General features: G+C 40.9%; 1 protein-coding gene across 1 annotated transcript in view; it reads right to left on the bottom strand.

Annotated features, from left to right (window-relative positions):
* Window positions 1-20,388, bottom strand: part of CPNE4 (copine 4) — a 462,901-nt gene that overhangs the window by 165,885 nt on the left and 276,628 nt on the right. The window contains exons 3-4 of the mRNA XM_059921929.1: window positions 12,348-12,419; window positions 3,899-3,973 (exon numbers count right to left, since the gene is read on the bottom strand). Coding sequence (XP_059777912.1) covers window positions 3,899-3,973; window positions 12,348-12,419 — 147 coding nt within the window. The remainder of the gene's footprint in view (window positions 1-3,898; window positions 3,974-12,347; window positions 12,420-20,388) is intronic.

Here is a 20,388-nt window from a genome sequence, read left to right as displayed (position 1 = left end):
TTATATTTTCCAAATGTATAAAATTGTCAGGAGAATGATATTATTTTACATCTTTGTAAATCAATTTAATGACTAGATCAATAGAAAGCAGCAGGATTCTCATATCTGCTGTTGCATTCAATCTGTTGTGATACTAGGCATCATGTAGCTTCTGGAAAACCACCGTACACATGTGACAGAATGAGAGTGAAGGAAGAAAATAATGTCCTAGTATTACCATGAAAATGGTTTTGACCTCATGCATTCTTCCGAAAGGGTCTTGGGAACTGGGACCACACCTTGAGGACTGCTGCCTTGTAGCATACGTACCCTCACCTTCCTCTTCTCTGGCTCCCCACTTCCCCGAAATACACGGGACTATAACCAAGTTCTCCACAGCCCAAGACCAATCCAACTTGTATTCATTAACCCTCTGCCCTGAAGAAGATTTAGATTGTAGTTAGGCAAACTGATTGAGTCCCTCTCTGTTACTGATTATCTGTGAGTGTGTGTGTGTGTGTGTGTGTGTCCTTTGGTAAGTCATTTCACATCTCTGAACCTCGATGTTCTCATACGTAAAAGAGGGCAATTGTATTAGGCAGAACTTTCTACCAGAGGTATGTGGATACCTGGAGGTTACCAGAGTTACTGCAAGGGCACTGGGGTTCCAGATCTCCATAACTATTGTCTGAATTGGATATAGTGTATATTCCCCACATATTCATACTGCAATTTTTCAAATGTATATAGAAATTAGTTGCTCTCATGATACTAATTAGCAAAATGGTTTAAATTGAAAGATTTGTTTATTTCAGTGGCTTTTAGTCATGGTCTATTTTCTCAATTAATATAAGATTAACTGTTAACATGCAGGTAGCTACACCCTCATTTAGTGCTAAAGGCTAGAAGGAGGTCGTCCTTGAGAACCTCTGGGAACGCTTTTACCAGCTATGACGTGAAATAATTGTCCTCTATTATTCTGATTCTATCACAAAAATACTGTGGCAGGTTGCATTTTCCACTACAATGTCCACTGTCCACACGCTTTTCTACATTATGACTCCCCAATCAAGGCATGGAGTCGCTCTCCTCCCCTCGACTCTGGGCTGCCTTATGACTCACTTGCATGACTTTGAAGCCTAGGTCAGAAAAGGTCACACAGCTTTTGCCTGCTTCTCTTGGGGTGTTCTCTTGGGAAAAGCCAGCCACAATGTAGAAAGTGTGACAAACCTAAGACCACCATGAAGGCAGTCTAGCTGACTGAGCTGGTGGAGCCCAGCCTTCCAGCCATCCCATGTGCCAGGCATGTGAGTAAAGCTCCTCCACCAGCTGAGTATAACTGAAGAATTGCCCAGTTGAAACCTGCCTGAATTTCTAACCTCAAAATTATGACATATAATAAAGTAGTTGTTAGTATAAGTTGTCCAGTTTTGAGGTGGTTTGTGATGCAGAAATAGATAACCGGGCAGCAGTGTCTTTGTGTAAGTCATCCGGCCTTGCTGAGCCTCCGTTTCCTGAAGAGGTTGTGTGAGATGATCTTCATGGTACCATCTTGCTCCTCAACTCTACAACTTTACCGTCTCTCCACTTGAGACCATTCACTCCCCAGTCCACTGGAGCAATGGCCTCTGCTTTTGTCTGAACAGGGCCTGCTCCCCTCTGGGTGACTGAGTCTGGGAAAGATACCACCATATTATGGAGGACCTGGCGTCTCCAACTCTGTGGTATTGGGGTCTCAGCAATGAGCAATTGAGGGCCCTGGACAATCAGCACAGCTGAGGGTGGGAACGGCCATCGAGAACCACGGTAAATGCTGTATGGGGCTCTTTCAGTTCTGTTAGCAAGCAAGCGCTCATTTGAATGAAGGGAAACTGCTCAAACACCTTAGAGCCAATGGACCCACTAACAAACCCCCATGGCCCCTTGCATTATAACATAAGTCAGCTAGAGGACATGACTAAGTGGAAAGAAGCCATTATAAGCCATTAAGTGAGTAACTTAAAACTGCAACACACTGACCCAATGGCTTATAATTGTCACCAGGAAAGATGCTACAAAGCAGTCTGGTGAGTTATTCTGAAACTTGAAGGTGACGGGAGAGAAAGAGCACGATGATCACAGGAAGTGAGGGATAAGAGCTTACACCCCACAGACATCAACGCACTCTACAATTCCCAGCACCTCACTCATCTAATGTCAAAAGGTAGCAGTTTGTGAAAGTGTCACACAATCTACTCAGGACAAAAAAATCCAAATATAATGCCTTCTTAAGAGCAAAGTCTTTCCTAATGTCCCCAGGCAGAATGGATTACCCTTTTCAGGATTTTCTGATTGTGTATCATCTTCTTATGGCTCTAGTATCATTATAGCACTTGTGATTTAAATTGATGTGTCACTTAGATGGTGAATTCCAGGTTGTGGGTGTAAGAGTAGTTCAAAGTGTGCCCTTTTCCCGCCAACTGATGCATAACAAGCATACAACAAAGGTTTGGTAAATGAATGATGAACGAGTGGATAAATGAACAAATAAGAGAGTGAATTAATGAATGCATAAATGGACTGAGTACTTTTTGTAGGTGAAAATGAACTATGCCAGGATATAAACTGCTGCTTAAGACTATGGGGAATTGCTTGAGTGCTTTACCTTTTTCAGCCTAATGCCTGTAAGCAATTGTTTGAAAAAGCAGTCCCACATCCCCGTATCGCCTCTTCCTTAGTTGTACGCTTGGAAAATGGAGTCCTTTGTGAATACTTTTATGGATATGATGTGCTTTTTGACTCAAGGATATGGTTGGAGGGAAATAATAAATATATGGTGAGGTTGGAGAGGAAGCTTTTTTTTAAAGGGATGGTGACTGTAGAACTTTTTCTGTATACACAAGACTAATACGGCCTGTGATGGGGAGGAAGTTGTGAGATATAACAGAAAGAGTACAGATGGGAGTCAGACTGACATGGGACTGAGTCCTCAGTTTTACCACCAACTAGCAGGGTATGGTGGCCATGAGCATGTGCTTTGCAGACCTCCTACTCCAGGGAGTGTAACCTACCATGGGCCCCAGCTGCTGTGCTCGGAAATCCAGCCCTGCCCTCACTCTGAGGCCAGGCTGCCTGTGGGCTGCTCCCAGCCAGTGCTGTGTGTGTAGGGGCTATAAAGGCACTCATGGGAGACACAGGACTCTCTTGCTGGCCAATTTTGGCTCTAGGACTCCTTGATGGCTTTGTGGAACCTTCCTTAGACTACATGGCATTGCAGGAGCTGCCACTTCTCTCCTGCTCTCCTTTACTTATATTCAGACTTACTTTGTGGTCTGTCAGCTCTCCCAGATTTCCTACCAATGTTCCCTACACAGGCATTTCTTCTAATAAAATTCTTGCATTGTTAACCCTGTCTTGTTGTCTGTTTCTTGGACTATCTGGATAACACATGGAGTGACCTTAGACAATTACTTCATCTTTGAATCTGTTTCTTCATCAAGGTCTAAACAGGGTTAATAATACCTGTTACAAGGGTGCTATATGAATGATTAACTGTGATCATACTTGAAAGGCTCTTAACCACGTACCTGGCAAATATAGATGCTTAATACATGTAACTTTTCTTCCCTTTCACATCTCTTTTCCTTTGAAAAGTTCCTAGCACTGGGGTTAAATTGCATTTACTTATGCACCTGTGGCATTTGGGAAGAAATGAAGTCTTACTGTAATAAAATGGTGGTCCTGTTTTAATTATAGTCCCTCCCACTTCTCATTAACTGCTTCTCAATTTGGGGGAAGCCTAACTTTGCAGACCTCTCTGAAATCTTTGATGTGTTTAATAATGTGAGTTGAAAGGGAAAAAATAGCTGTGAGGGAGAATCTTATTAAGCTTTGTGTGCTAGTTTTATTACTACCTTCAATAAAGCTGGTGCCACTTTACCTTGTCATCCAGTTTCCGTGCGTTGAAGGCAAGTTCAACGTAGTCATCATTGCCAGATAATTCCTCAGCAATCACCTAAAGGAAAAAGGAGACATCAGGTGCAGTGGCAGTTCGACAACTAAGCCCAGGAATTCATGAACAATTTAGCTCATGTCTGATCCAAAAAATCAACAAAGACTGACATTTGGCATGGAGATTCCCACAACCCAGTGAAGATGGCACAGCATCTCCAGGTGTACAGGGAACTCCCTAGAACAGACCACAGAAGATAACTAGATCTCATCTGTGCTGAGCATGAAAACATGAGATATGGGGTGTAAGCTAAGGGAAGAGGTTTTGGGGGAGCAATTAGGAAGAGCTTCTTCCTTCAAAGGTCACACAGCACTGAATGGCACGTCTATAAATAATTATATACATTTTCTTCTTTGGGAACTGACAAAAAAGGAGGAGCAGGCAGCAATATTTCTTCACTGTTTTGAATTACACCAACAAGGGATGGGGAATAAACTGGTCTCTACATCCCTTCCAGACCAATGGTTAAAAGGTCATCAAATAAATGTTTTAATTCCAATGTTTCAAAAAAGACTGTCCCTGGGCTTTGAGAGAGAGCGAGAGAGAGAGAGAGAGACAGAGAGAGAATAAGGAAATAAACCCTTAAATCCCAAGAAGACAGAATTCCTGACAAAGACTTTGACATAAGTGAAGAGATAATAACCTAACACCCTTTTTCATAAAAGATCACTTCCCAATATTGAATAGTGACTCTCAAAACTTTGAAACAGAAACTGGTGGAAAAAGAAGCAAGGAGACCAGCCTGAGGAGCAGGGGTGGGAGCTTCGAGACTAAGGCAGCGTGAAAGCCGTGTGGAGGACAGGCTCTTGGTGCTCCAGCCAGGCGTCAGGGCTGGGCCACTGAGGTGGGAGAGCCAAGTTCAGGACACTGGTCCACAAGAGACCTCCCAGCTCCACGAAATATCAAACGGCGAAAATCTCCCAGAGATCTCCATCTCAATGCCAAGACCAGCTCCACTCAATGACCAGCAAACTACAGTGCAGGACACCCTATGCCAAACAACTAGCAAGACAGGAACACAACCCCATCCATTAGCACAGACGCTGCCTAAAATCATAATAAGGCCACAGACACCCCAAACACCCTACCACACGTGAACTTGCCCACCAGAAAGACAAGATCCAGCCTCATCCAGCAGAACACAGGCACTAGTCCCCTCCACCAGGAAGCCTACACAAGCCAAAGAACCAAACTTAGCCACTGGGTACAGACACCAAAAACAACGGAAACTACGAACATGCAGCCTGCAAATAGGAGACCCACAAAACAGTAAGTTAAGAAAAATGAGAAGACAGAGAAACAAACAGTAGATGAAGGAGCAAGGCAAAAACCCACCAGACCTAACAAATGAAGAGGAAATAGGCAGTCTACCTGAAGAAAAATACAGAATAATGATAGTAAAGATGATCCAAAATCTTGAAAATAGAATGGAGAAAATAAAAGAAATGTTTAACAAGGACCTAGAAGAACTAAAGAGCAAACAAACAGTGATGAACAACACAGTAAATGAAATTAAAATTCTCTAGAAGGGATCAATAAAAGAATAACTGAGGCAGAAGAACGGAAAACTGACCTGGAAGATAGAATAGTGGAAATAACTACTGCAGAACAGAATAAAGAAAAAAGAATGAAAAGAATTGAGGACAGTCTCACAGACCACTGGGACAACATTAAATGCACCAACATTCGAATTATAGGGGTCACAGAAGAAGAAGAGAAAAACAAAGGGACTGAGAAAATATTTGAAGAGATTATAGTTGAAAACTTCCTTAATATGGGAAAGGAAATAGTTAATCAAGTCCTAGAAGCACAGAGAGTCCCATACAGGATAAATCCAAGGAGAAACACACGAACACACATATTAATCAAACTATCAAAAATTAAATACAAAGAACAAATATTAAAAGCAGCAAGGGAAAAACAAGTAACACATAAGGGAATCCCCATAAGGTTAACAGCTGATCTTTCAGCAGCAACTCTGCAAGCCAGAAGGGAGTGGCAGGACATATTTAAAGTGATGAAAGGGAAAAAACTACAACCAAGATTACTCTACCCAGCAAGGATCTCATTCAGATTCAATGGAGAAATTAAAAGATTTACAGACAAGCAAAAGCTAAGAGAATTTAGCACCACCAAACTAGCTTTACAACAAACGCTAAAGGAACTTCTCTAGGCAGGAAACACAAGCGAAGGAAAAGACCTATAATTACCTTAAATATAAATGGATTAAATGCTCCAACCAAAAGAGATAGACTGCCTGAATGGATACAAAAAGAAGACCCTTATATATGCTGTCTACAAGAGACCCACTTCAGACCTAGGGACACATACAGACTGAAAGTGAGGGGATGGAAAAAGATATTCCATGCAAATGGAAATCAAAAGAAAGCTGGAGTAGCAATTCTCATATGAGAAAAATAGACGTTAAAACAGAGACTATTACAAGAGACAAAGAAGGACACTACAGAATGATCAAGGGATCATACAAGAAGAAGATATAACAATTGTAAATATTTATGCACCCAACATGGGAACACCTCAATACATAAGGCAAATACTAACAGCCATAAAGGGGAAATCTACAGTAACACAATCATATTAGGGGACTTTAACACCCCACTTTCACCAATGGACAGATCATCCAAAATGAAAAGAAATAAGGAAACACAAGCTTTAAATGATACATTAAAGAAGATGGACTTAACTGATATTTAAAGGACATTCCACCCAAAAACAACAGAATACACATTTTTCTCAAGTTCTCATGGAACATTCTCGAGGATAGATCATATCTTGGGTAACAAATCAAGCCTTGGTAAATTTAAGAAAATTGAAATCATATCAAGTATCTTTTCCGACCACAACGCTATGAGAATAGATATCAATTACAGGAAAAAATCTGTAAGAAATACAAACACGTGGAGGCTAAACAACACACTACTTAATAACAAAGAGATCACTGAAGAAATCAAAGAGGAAATCAAAAAATACCTAGAAACAAATGACAAGGAAAACACAATGACCCAAAACCTATGGGATACAGCAAGCAGTTCTAAGAGGGAAGTTTACAGCAATACAATCCTACTTTAAGAAACAAGAAACATCTCAAATAAACAACCTAACCTTACAGCTAAAGCAATTAGGAGAGAAGAACAAAAAATCCCCAGGGTAAAGAAATCATAAAGATCAGACCAGAAATAAATGAAAAAGCAATGAAGGGAATGATAGCAAAGATCAATAAAACTAAAAGCTGGTTCTTTGAGAAGGTAAAAAAATTGATAAACCATTAGCCAGACTTATCAAGAAAAAAAGGGAGAAGACTCAAATCAATAGAATTAGAAATGAAAAAGGAGAAGTAACAACTGACACTGCAGAAATACAAAGGATCATGAGAGATTACTACAAGCAACTATATGCCAATAAAATGGACAACCTGGAAGAAATGGACAAATTCTTAGAAATGCACAATCTGCTGAGACTGACCCAGGAAGAAATAGAAAATATGAACAGACCAGTCACAAGCACTGAAATTGAAACTGTGATTAAAAATCTTCCAACAAACAAAAGCCCAGGACCAGATGGCTTCACAGGTGAATTCTATCAAACATTTAGAGAAGAACTATCATCTATCCTTCTCAAACTCTTCCAAAATATTGCAGAGGGAGGAACACTCCCCCACTCATTTTACGTGGCCACCATCACCCTGATACCAAAACCAGATAAAGATGTCACAAAGAATGAAAACTACAGGCCAATATCACTGATGAACATACATGAAAAATCCTCCACAAAATACTAGCAAACAGAATCCAACAGCACATTAAAAAGATCATACACTATGATCAAGTGGGGTTTATCCCAGGAATGCAAGGATTCTTCAATATATGCAAATCAATCAACATGATACACCGTATTAACAAATTGAAGGAGAAAAACCATATGATCATCTCAATAGATGCAGAGAAAGCTTTCGACAAAATTCAACACCCATTTATGATAAAAACCCTGCAGAAAGTAGGCATAGAGGGAACTTTCCTCAACATAATAAAGGCCATATATTACAAACCCACAGCCAATATCGTTCTCAATGGTGAAAAACTGAAACCATTTCCACTAAGATCAGGAACAAGACAAGGTTGCCCACTCTCACCAATATTATTCAACATAGTTTTCAAAGTTTTAGCCACAGCAATCAGAGAAGAAAAAGAAATAAAAGGAATCCAAATTGGAAAAGAAGAAGTAAAGCTGTCACTGTTTGCAGATGACATGATACTATACATAGAGAATCCTAAAGATGCTACCAGAAAACTACTAGAGCTAATCAATGAATTTGGTAAAGTAGCAGGATACAAAATTGATGCACAGAAATCTCCTGCATTCCTATACACTAATGATGAAAAATCTGAAAGTGAAATTAAGAAAACATTTCCATTTACCATTGCAACAAAAAAGAATAAAATATCGAGGAATAAACCTACCTAAGGAGACAAAAGACCTGTATGCAGAAAATTATAAGACACTGATGAAAGAAATTAAAGATGATACAAATAGATGGAGAGATATACCATGTTCTTGGATTGGAAGAATCAACATTGTGAAAATGACTCTATTACACAAGGCAATCTACAGATTCAGTGCAATCCCTATCAAACTACCACTGGCATTTTTCACAGAACTAGAACAAAAAATGTCAAATTTGTATGGAAACACAAAAGACCCTGAATAGCCAGAGCAATCTTGGGAAAGAAAAACAGAGCTGGAGGAATCATGCTCCCTGACTTCAGACTATACTACAAAGCTACAGTAATCAAGACAGTATGGTACTGGCACAAAAACAGAAATATATATCAATGGAACAGGATAGAAAGCCCAGAGGTAAACCCACGCACATATGGTCACCTTATCTTTGATAAAGGAGGCCAGAATATACAGTGAAGAAAAGACAGCCTCTTCAATAAGTGGTGCTGAGAAAACTGGACAGCTACATGTAAAAGAATGAATGTAGAACACTCCCTAACACCATACACAAAAATAAACTCAAAATGGATTAAAGAGTTAAATGTAAGGTCAGACACTATAAAACTCTTAGGAAAACATAGGCAGAACACTCTATGACATAAATCACAGCAAGATCCTTTTTGACCCAGCTCCTAGAGAAATGGAAATAAGAACACAAATAAACAAATGGGACCTAATGAAACTTAAAAGCTTTTGCACAGCAAAGGAAACCATAAACAAGACCAAAAGACAACCCTCAGAATAGGAGAAAATATTTGCAAATGAATCAATGGACAACGGATTAATCTCCAAGATTTACAAGCAGCTCATGCAGCTCAATAACAAAAAAACAAACAACACAATACAAAAATGGGCAGAAGACCTAAATAGACATTTCTCCAAAGAAGATATACAGATTGCCAACAGACACATGAAAGAATGCTCAACATCATTAATCATTAGAGAAATGCAAATGAAAACTATAATGAGATATTATCTCACACCGGTCAGAATGGCCATCATCAAAAAATCTACAAACAATAAATGCTGGAGAGGATGTGGAGAGAAGGGAACCCTGTTGCACTGTTAGTGGGAATGTAAATTGATACAGCCACTGTGGAGAACATTATGGAGGTTCCTTAAAAAACTAAAAATAGAACTACCATATGACCCAGCAATCCCACTACTGGGCATATACCCTGAGAAAACCATAATTCAAAAAGAGTCATGTACCAAAATGTTCATTGCAGTTCTATTTACAATAGCCAGGACATGGAAGCAACCTAAGTGTCCATCAACAGATGAATGGATAAAGAAGATGTGGCACATATATAGAATGGAATATTACTCATACATTAAAAGGAATGAAACTGAGTTATTTGTAGTGAGGTGGAAGGACCTAGAGACTGTCATACAGAGTGAAGTAAGTCAGAAAGAGAAAAGCAAATACTGTATGCTAACACATATATATGGAATCTAAAAAAAAAAAAGAAAAAAAATGGTCAGAAGAAACTAGGGGCAAGACGGTAATAGAGATGCAGACCTACTAGAGGATGGACTTGAGGATACGGGGAGCAGGAGTGGTAAGCTGGGATGGAGTTGGAGAGTGGCATGGACATATGTACACCACCAAGCGTAAGATGGATGGCTGGTGGGAAGCAGCTGCATAGCACAGGGAGATCAGCTCGGTGCTTTGTGACTACCTAGAGGAGTGGGATAGGGAGGGTGGGAGGGACAGAGATGCAAGAGGGAGTAGATATGGGGGCGTATGTGTATGTATAGCTGATTCACTTTGTTATAGAGCGGAAACTGGCACACCATCGTAAAGGAGTTGTACTCCAATAAAGATGTTAAAAAAAAAAAAGTCGGGAGAAAAACAATAATAACAACAACAAAAATATAGGGACCAATGTAGCTGCATATAGGTTAAACCACTTCTAAATCAAGTTAGGACTTCACCATGCATTCAGAGGCCATAACGTGTGGACACCCTTATCAAATTTGTTATGTGGAGATACTGAGCTTTAATTCAATTTTATCTCCATTCTATCTGAGCTCAACTTTTCCATTATGAGTTGGGTTCATCTGTTCTGAGTACACATTGGTAGCCTCTGGAAATTTTTATTTTACACATAATATTAAAGCTAAAAGAGTTGTCTAAAGAGGGAATGATCCCTCCAAACGTGTGAGCACCTGAAGAGTAGGGAACATGGGTCCAGATACATAGTGAAAACTGAAGAACTGCTTGATAAACCAGAAATCATCATATTTAGATTTTTCATTCAATTATCTTTTGTCCCGTATCATCTTAATGCCTCTTACACTCCACTTGAGCCTCTTACACTCCACTTTAACTATTTTTTGGTTACAGACACCTTTGGAAAGATGATGAAAGTTATGACCTCCATTTGCAAAGCCTAGAAAATTTTGCACATATTTTCAAGTGTTTTCCAGATGCTATGGAAGCCATTGTTCTGATCCAAGGACACAGGATTAAGAGGAGTATTTAAATATTTAAAATTAGGAAGGAGATTACGTTTTTCTGGGCTGTGTAGAGAAAGGAAATTCCCAAGATGTCTTAGAGAAAAGTGACAAGATGAGCTTTTGTTCACCTGGGAAAGAACCGTGGCAGATCTCACACCTGGGTTCACCATCCCAAGTCTTATCTAGGATTGTGGGCTTTGGCAGTGAGCCCGTGGGTCCACGGATTTTTAGAGTACAAATGGCGTCTTTAAAGACCGTTTGAACCATTTGTTCATGATTGAACGTGGCAGTCAAGAATAAGCTCTGACATGACCGTGTCATTTTAATATTTAATATTCAAGCCAACAAACTCAGCTAAGCACTTGTGAGAATGGTCCTAACTTTCACCAGTGGAAATAAAATATTTTTGAATTTTTCCTTTAAAAAATGGCTTAAAATTTTTAAAATGAATCAGTCACTTTCAAGTTAAAAAGGAATGTTGAGAGGAACTTAGGAGGTTTTCCTCCCGAGACAATCTGCCTTGCAATCAATTCAGATTCTCCTGGTACTTTTTTCTACCTATTATTATTATTTTTTGTCCACACAGCTAAATGGTTAGACTATCTTTCTCAAGGGCGTTAATACAAGATGCCAAAGTTTCAAATACTGGAGTTCTACTTGAACATTTAATATTTTATTTAGAAATACTTCCAGTATTGCCTTATAGAACATTCTGCAATGACAGAAATGTTCTGTAATATGCACCGTTCAATATAGCAGCAGCCAGCCGCTTGGAACTACTGAGCACTTGATACGTGGATAGCGGAAGGAATGACTATTTGCTTTTATTTAATTTTAAATAATTTTAAGCTCAAATAATCACATGGCTGCCAAATAGAACAGTACGGTTCCAGACTATTATATTAAAGAGGAGAGTTAAATGCTGGGCTCTCTCGTCCTTAGGCAACAGACCAAACCTTGGACTAAATGCTATTAGAGCATTTTTTTTTTCTCAAGAAACTGAGAAACAGGGACAGGTAGCTTTTTTTCACTGGGGGGGGGGGGGCGCGGGGGGGGGGTGATAGGTAGCTCTGATGATTTGAAAACTCCAGACAATTCTGTATTCTTACTGTGCTCAATAACTCCATCTTTGTCCCCTGCTAAAACCTACATTTAATTACAGAAGTGCTTAGTTGAAGTGAACGGCCTTACTTTCAAATCCTTTTTCCTACAATGGAAAGGTCAAAATTGTATTTTCAGGAAGGATAAAGATGGAAAAAAGAAAGGGCAACTGGGACAGTTGAGCAGTTGTGGGTTCAATTCCCAACATCCAGAGGGTCAGCTTCCCACGTGGCTGGGTCGGACCAGCCAGCTCCATCTGGGCTCCTGGGCAGGTGGCTGCTTAGGGAGGGCTCACCGTGATGGAGGATTTCCCTGCCGTGTTCCCGTGCTTCAGCAAGGATTTGGACAGCTTTCTCTGGGAAACAATCTGTACAAAAGGAAACACAAGGTGGAGATACTAGTCATATACTTGCAGATATACTCTTTAGTATTTCCCTTACAAAATTTTGCACTTACAACTCTCCTTGAAATTATGACATCAATGTTCATTTATTTTCCAATGTTCTTCCACAAACCTCTCCTAAATACATGTCATTCCCTTCTTTCCTCTTATGGCTTGTGCTGTAAGTGTGAGTGTGTAAAGGATTACAGATAATTCAGTAATAATGGAGGTGGCTTAATCGTTGTTGAGACATTTATATTAAAAGTAGACAAAACATGTTGGATATGTACATTAGCATAAAGGAGATGAAGTTTCAGAATGATCTCAAATTAACACTAAAACCTCTGTGCCGAGTGGAGGATGGGGTGAAGGGAGGAAAGAAACTCAAGGTCTAAATATACACCTCCTGTATCGATAAGCTCTAGGGTTCTATTTTTAATATATTCAATAGGAAGCAATAAAGTAAGTCATGAGGAGACTGATGCTCAGACAAGGCAAAAGGAGTAACTGAGGTCCTCTCCACTGGGAGCTATTCTCAGCAGAACCTGCCCCATCCCCTCTTGTTTTCTTTTCTGAAAGGGAAAGGTGGCAAGGCAGTGTGGCCCTGATGGGCCTGAACCCCAGGATTCCCCAGGATTCCCAGAGGAGACAAGGCTTAAAAGCCTCGAGTGAAAGCCATGCTCTGCTCTCGGCAGAGGGAGAGCATAGTCCCCTGCTGTGGGCAGCAGCTTCTATCTGGATGGCCCCAGTGATCCCCACTTCCTGGTGTTCTTGCCATTGTGTAATTCCCTCCCCTTGAGTGTTGGGTGGATCCAGTGATTTGCTTCCAATGAACAGAATACTACAAAAGTGATGGGATATCACTTCAGGGATTAGGTTCCAAAATCACTGACTTCCTTCTTGCTCATCATCTCTCATTCTCTCTCTTAGAGCCTTTGCTCTGGGGAAAGCAGGCTGCTAGGTTGTGAACAGCCCTGTAGGAGCAGCCCACATGGCCAGGAATTGATGTCCCCACTCAACAGCCAGTGAGAACCAGAGGCCAGCCAGCAGCCACACAACAGCCTGGTCCTCCCACAAGGTGAGCCTTGAGATAACTGCACCTCGACAGCAGCCTTGTGAGAGACCCTGGTCCAGAGGACCCAGCCATGCTTCCCCAACTCCTGATACACAGAAGTTGTGAGACAATAAGTGTTTGTTTTCAAGCTTTCAACTTTTGCAGTAATTTTTAATGCAGCGATCGGTAAAAGTACACGTAAGAAGGGGAAGGAGATCACTGTGAAAAGTGGGGACATAAACCCATTCTCTGAAATCCTTATATATTTTGTCTCTGTGTTAGAGCAATAAAAATATTAGGAGTGTGTTAATATCAAATACAAAAAGTTCAGAGACCTTCCTTAGGCCAAGCAGATTTAAAGATCCTAATGTTCAGTCTGCAGTCATCTGAAGAAGGAGTGTTTCTATAAAGAATCATCAGGTGATGATGATGATGTTGATGATATCAATGAGAGCAATGGGAACTCCCATGTAAGTATACAGATTATGTGGGAGATGCCTTATTCATTCCAAAAATCATTATCTAGTCCCCAAAATACGACAAACTTGGTGCTAGGCACTAAGAATAGAGTGGTAAGCAAAGTCAGATGCAATAGCTGACCTCATGGAGCTTACATTTTAGTGGGGGAGATAGTAATAAACCAAATGGTCAAACAAATATAACTCATCACAAAGGAGAGATGCACTGGCCATGGTGGAGATGATGAATGGGGTGAATGAGAGTGGACCACTTATGAATCTCTGGCAGCAGTACAGGTGAGAGGTAATAGTGGCTATGGAGATGGAGAGAAAAGACCGGATTTATAAGATAGTTAGGTGTAAAATAGTCAGAATTTGGAAATGGATTGAATACGGAAAGAGTGGGAGGCATCCTAAATGTATCACTGGATCAGAGAGTTATGCCCTTCAGTGAGTTAAGAGTCACAAGAAGGGGACATTAAATTGGAAGGCAAAGAACAAAGTTTGGGGCAGAAAACAGACTGGAGTAGGTTGAAGAGGAGAGAAAGAGGAAGAAAATGGACAAGAAGAAAATTCTTTCAATAAGTTTGGCTATATAGTGGGGAAGAGAGAATAGACCCTGAGGGGAAGGAGAAATTCAGTAAGGTTTTTGTCTTAGTGGTCATTTTGCTGCTAACTTTACAGCCCCACAAATTTGGTATTATTAATTTCCTTTTATAGCAGAGCAAAGTTGGACACAGAGAGTTTAAGTAACTTTCCTAAGGCCATAGAGCTAGGAGGGAGTGTGGCTGGGATTTGAACATAGGTCTGACTCCAGAAACTGATCTCCAGTTACATTATGACTGGTAAGCGAACTCCTGAAACAGGTTCAGAAAATGTTCACAGCTGGATTTGTACTACATGTGTTTGCTTTTAAGCCCTAGATCTCATGTTAGTGCTTAAACCTCAATGTGTAAGCATGGAGAAGATGGTAAAGAAATAATCAAGTTAAACCTTAAGAATGAAGTAATCTGGAGACACTGGCTTTGGTTAAGTGCAGTGTAGCATAATGATTAAGAACATAGGTTTTTTATTTATAGTTGACTATCAATAAAATGACATGAAAAAATTCAGGTGATAAAGGAATTGGCTTTCCTTTCCATAGTTAATTCTGAATCCAAACTCACCTTTCCCACCCTACTCATTAAGAATGTTCCAGTGCTTTTAGTACGATCGGCAAAATCATTATTTCCCCCACCCCAATTCTCAGATTGTCACTTGTTCTAGAAAAGCTACCATTTCCTAGAATAATGTAGACATTATTTTTTAAGTTGAGATAAACCAAAACACAGAGGAAACACAGAAGACAAACAGCAAAAGGACATTAGAAGACTTTGTGGTTTCTCTCTAGGGGTTTTTCAGTGGAGAGTGGAAGGGAAGACACATGAATAGATGACAAAACAAGGGTCACTGATAAGCAGTAGCCAGGTCAGTATCTCTCTAAAGAAAGGTAACAGATTTATTTGGGAACATTATACCCTGTTCCCAAATAAATCTGGTCTCAGAAATACTTTGGTCCACTGTCACTGCGTTTCATCCACATTGGTTACCTACCCCAATAACTCCAAGTGACCCCAACAACTTTGTCAGCCCTGAGATGATCCATGCATTGGGTTACCAGGTATTGGTAGACTGTCTTTACAGACTGTGTCTTCCAAGATCCACATTCTCTTTCTTCAAGGAAGACCAAGGATGGTACCAGGTCTCTCTTCTCACTCTTCTTTAGAAATGCCAACATTTCCATTTGTAGGGTCTGAAGAGAATGCTACCACATACCACCTCCTGCCTTTTACAAATGCTAGGAAGACAAGCAATTTCCCAGGAAATATTCCTTCTTAAGAAATGGTCATATGGGTAAACAAGTGGCTAATCAAGCAGGCATTCAAACAAACATTCTACAGCCCCAGGCCTCCAACTCAGCTCCAAAGAATGAGTAATAACTAAGGTTTCAAACCTTTCATTGTAATAATGATTGACAGTGAGTTGCCATTGGCATTGCCATTCTTAGAACTTCGGGCAAAAATAGTAGGATACCCAGCTGAAGCAGCGATCTATAGAGAAAAGTCTATTTGTTGCCAATTCCCTTCTCACGCAGGCTTTGTTGCAGCTGAAGCAACTGCATCATACTCAAAAACAGCCTTAGGTCTTGTCAGAGGATGAGGGGTTTAGAGTGACAAGGACTTACACTTGTCCCAGCTGATACTGAGGCCAACAAATAGGCAGCATTTAGCACTGGGCTAAAGGGGATGTACTTGTCAGAAGTCCTCTAATTTGATTCTTCTCACCCTATAGTGGGGTCACAGTTGCAATCCTTAGACTTCAACAGAAGGATGAAATATAGGGGGAGGAAACACTCTTATTAGCAAAGTTGAATCAGAGGGACATTAGCACCATCAAGTCCCTGATCTGCATTCACACATGGATCTGGGGAGGAAGTGCTTCTCTCCCTGTGAAGTGGGTGGTATTCTAACAGCAGGGATCCTCATTTTCAGGGAAGTCCACTGTTTCATTTAGATAAATGGGAACAAAACCAGGAGAATAAAAAACATTTTGGTCAATATTTCAACAAGTGTATGTTCATCTGGATTTGCTTACAAAGACTTTCAAAGCAGTCATTTTGGGGACTAGACAGTCGTCTTTCATGAGATCTCTTTTACTGAGAATATCTTCAGATTATTTCTGGAAATTGCTTTAAGACTCTATTGCAAAAACAAACATTTATTGAACATCTTTTCTGTGCCAGGCACTGTTCTGAGGTAACAGTGTTGGACAGGTGAAAACATATTTACAATACTTGACATTCGCACCTCTGTTAGCCAGAATTCATAATGCTCAAAGCATGTGTCAGAGAACTTTCATTTCTTAAAAAGTAAGTAAATATTGTATGAAAAAGTCTTTGTGTAAATAAGTCTGGAAATCACACAATTAGAAAAAGTTTGACATCTTTAACTGCAGGATATTAACAGAGATTTGTGAATCACCCTGAGCACAGCCATGGAAGGAGCATTCTTTACACTTTTTTGACCCCAGAACCTTTTGTCAAGGAGCATCCCTGGTGTTCTGCAAACTAGCAATTACTACTCCCATCACTACAGGGTACAACCAAGGGTTCCTGATGGTTCCTGTAGCAACAGAGGGGCACTGGTCCAGATCCTCTCAGGCCTGGCTCTTGCAGAGCTGGCTGGGCTCCCAACAGCCAGCATTGGCATCTCTTGGCCTACAGGTTCTTCTGGAGTCTGTGCCCACTGTCCACAGGAACAGTAAGCTGAAAGTGGCGGGGATTAACACCCTTGGGAGCGGAGTCAACCAACTGATGGGCTTTGGCACAGAAACCCCGCAGCTCCTTTGGCCCAGGGATGGGGGTAACTCTGCGGTGTTTGTTCTGCACAGAAGCTGAGTTTTCCCAGTGGATGGAGTTCCAGTTACTCCCAGTGGTGATTCCTTAGACATCACAGCCTTTGCTTTATTGACCACTCCCCCTTTCCTGCCACTTCTCCACTCCCTTTCTAGTGTTTCCTTCACTTTCCAGATAATCTACTTTCCAATCCTTGTCTGCTTCTGGGAGACACTACCAAAATTCAACTCTGTGTCAGATAATGTATTGAGCATTTCACATACATTATCTCATTTACTGTCATTTAATGAGCAAAACTCTCTCTTGCCCCAAGCAACTGGGATGAGAGAAGCAAGGCTTTGAGAAATTGAGTTTATCTAAGGTCACATAGCATTATGGACTGAATTGTGAACCTTCCCACCCCTCCTCCCCTTCATATCTTGAAGCTCTGACCCACAATATGACTGTATTTGGAGACAGGGTCTATAATGGAGATAACTGAGGTTAAATGAAGTCGTAAGGGTGGGACCCTGATCCAACAGGACTAGTGTTCTTATAAAAAAAGGAAGATCCATCAGAAGTCTCTCTCTCTCTTTCTGCATATGTACACCGAGGAAAGAGTATGTGAGGACACCATGAGAAGGTAGCTGTCTGCAAGCCAGCAGGAGAGATCTCACCACAAACTAACCATGTTGTCACCTTGATTTTGGAATTCCAGCTTCCAGAACTATGATAAAATTGCCATTGTTTAAGCCACTAGTGTGTGATATTTTGTTATGGCAGCCCTAACAGGTTAATACACATAGCTTATAAGAGTTGAAGCCAGGGTTCATTCCTTCACTGAGTATCATATTTATTGAGCATCTATTATGTGCTGGGTATTGAGAATAAAATGATGTCACAAGACAGGCACATAATTGCCCTTCCAGAGGTAGCCACACAAAACCCATGTCAATTCCAACTCTGCAAGGAGAAGTAATGTCATGCCATGAGAGGGGGACTCACCAGATCCAGGAGGTCAGGTAAGGCATTTCTGAAGAAACTGCTCCTGACCTGAAGGCTCAGGGATGATAAGTGAGTAGTCAAAAGGAGAGGGATTAGTAGGTACCAAGGGTATATATGAGTATGAGGAGCAGGCTGAATATGAGGGACAGAAAAGAAGACTTTTAATTTATCCCCAGAGACCAGGTTCTTGGCCATGTTGTCCTCTGATTGACACTAGGTACTTTAGCAACATTGGCTATGGTAGGTAAAAAATGACTCCCTAAAGATATCCATACCCTAAATTGATGAAACCTGTGTGTATTACCTTAAATGGCAAAAAAAAAAGTGTTTACAGTATAATTAAGGATCTTAAAATAGGGAATTTATCCTGGGTTATTTGGGTAGACCCTAAATGTAATCTCGTGTCCTTATAAGAGGGAATCAGAGGGAGATATAATGACATATACTCAGAAAGGATGAAAATATGAAGACAGAGCAGAGAAATACTTGAAGATGTTGGACATGGCAAGGAATGGATTCTCCCCTAGAGCCTCCAGAGGCAGCACGGCCCTGCTGACACCTTGGTTTCAGACTTCTGCCCCCAGAACTATGAGAGAATAAATCTGTGTTATTTCAAGCCACTAAGTTTGTGATAATTTGTAACAGTAAACACAGGAAACTAATAGACTGACTTAGCCCATGACCAGGTTTAAAGTTCCAGGAAAAGATGCCATGATGGCTTCAGTGATGACTGATTTTAAGGAAATCCCTACCTTCCCATTTCCCTCCCAAGACTGCTGGCCAATATTACTTCACCTGATAGAAGTCAGACCCTCTCAAGATAAATATGCCTGAAGACACTGGCCTTGACACTCTTCCTCCCTCTCCTGGTCATCTTGCTCCCACCACTGACCCAAAGGAGCCAAAATCCTATCTGAGCACATAATAACCGCTGAGAACCTCGGCATCTTGTGTGTACTACCAATAAAGGGAAGCCTTAAAACGGTTTTAAAGATCATTAAAAAATAGCCTTTAAGAGCTATGCTTTTTCTTATGCTGTTCCCTCTGCCTAGGATGACTCATACCTTCTCCCCTCAATTGGCAAATTTATTCATTTTTAAGATCTTCATTAGAAGTTTGGGATGGTTGCTGTGGTAGGAGGGATGTGAAGTCACCCATGGGATGGAGAGCTATTCCTTCTCCCCTCACGCGTGTCCTCCCCTCCTCATCCTAGCTTGTTCCTTGCAGTAGCAGCAGCAGCAGCAGCATGGCCTGGGTTGCTAGAAACGCAGACTTTCAGGGCCCACCGCAGACCTGCTGAATCAGAATCTGCATTTTGCTGAGGTCCCCAGGTGACCTGCATGTACATTAAAAGTGAGAAGCACTGAGCTACAAAGTAAGAATTGCACATTGACAATTTCAGTACAATATGATCAGATTTAAAGGATTTCTAGAAAAGGGCTTTAAAATGAATCTGTTCTGCTGATTTTGACTTTCACTAAAGGTAAAGTTGTAGGAGCTAAGAAGCTTTCTCAGCCATTCGGGAGAGAGAACGGCGACACGCGTGTGTACGTATGTTTTATGTAAACTCAGTCTGGTCCTCAGCTCCCCAGTGGAGACCTACAGAAGGACCAGCCTAGAGAGAATGATTCCAAGTGACAGGAGTGATAGGTAATCTGCTTGCTTGGGCTTCCTGTCTTGAGATTTCTATTAAGCAGGGTTCTAATTACCTCAAGTGTAATTACAGGCTTTTACCCTTTCTCTGACTTCATTAGTAAGGGACGGAAAGAGTTTCGGAGAGGGATTTAAGGACTGCCTGTGTATTAATTATGCACCTTTGCCTCCTCATCACAAATGACCTGGTCCAAAGGCCACCTCCCCACCCCAAGCTAAGCTGTACTACATGGCGATCAGGAGAAAGAGAAAGAGCTGTGTCTCCAAGCAGCTGCTGCCTAGGGTAGGGCACTGTGTCAGGTCAAGGGCACAAGGCAGCTTTTCAACCATTGCCTTGGCAGGCGGTGATTTGTCTTCAGTGAGGCTGGCAACCAAACACTAGTAGTCCACAGGACAGAAGAGGATGGGAGA

The sequence above is a fragment of the Balaenoptera ricei genome, chromosome 4, assembly GCF_028023285.1.
Source record: "Balaenoptera ricei isolate mBalRic1 chromosome 4, mBalRic1.hap2, whole genome shotgun sequence".
NCBI lineage: Eukaryota > Metazoa > Chordata > Mammalia > Artiodactyla > Balaenopteridae > Balaenoptera > Balaenoptera ricei.
The sequence above is the reverse complement of the archived record's forward strand: the minus strand, read 5'-3'. Positions and strand labels throughout refer to the sequence as shown.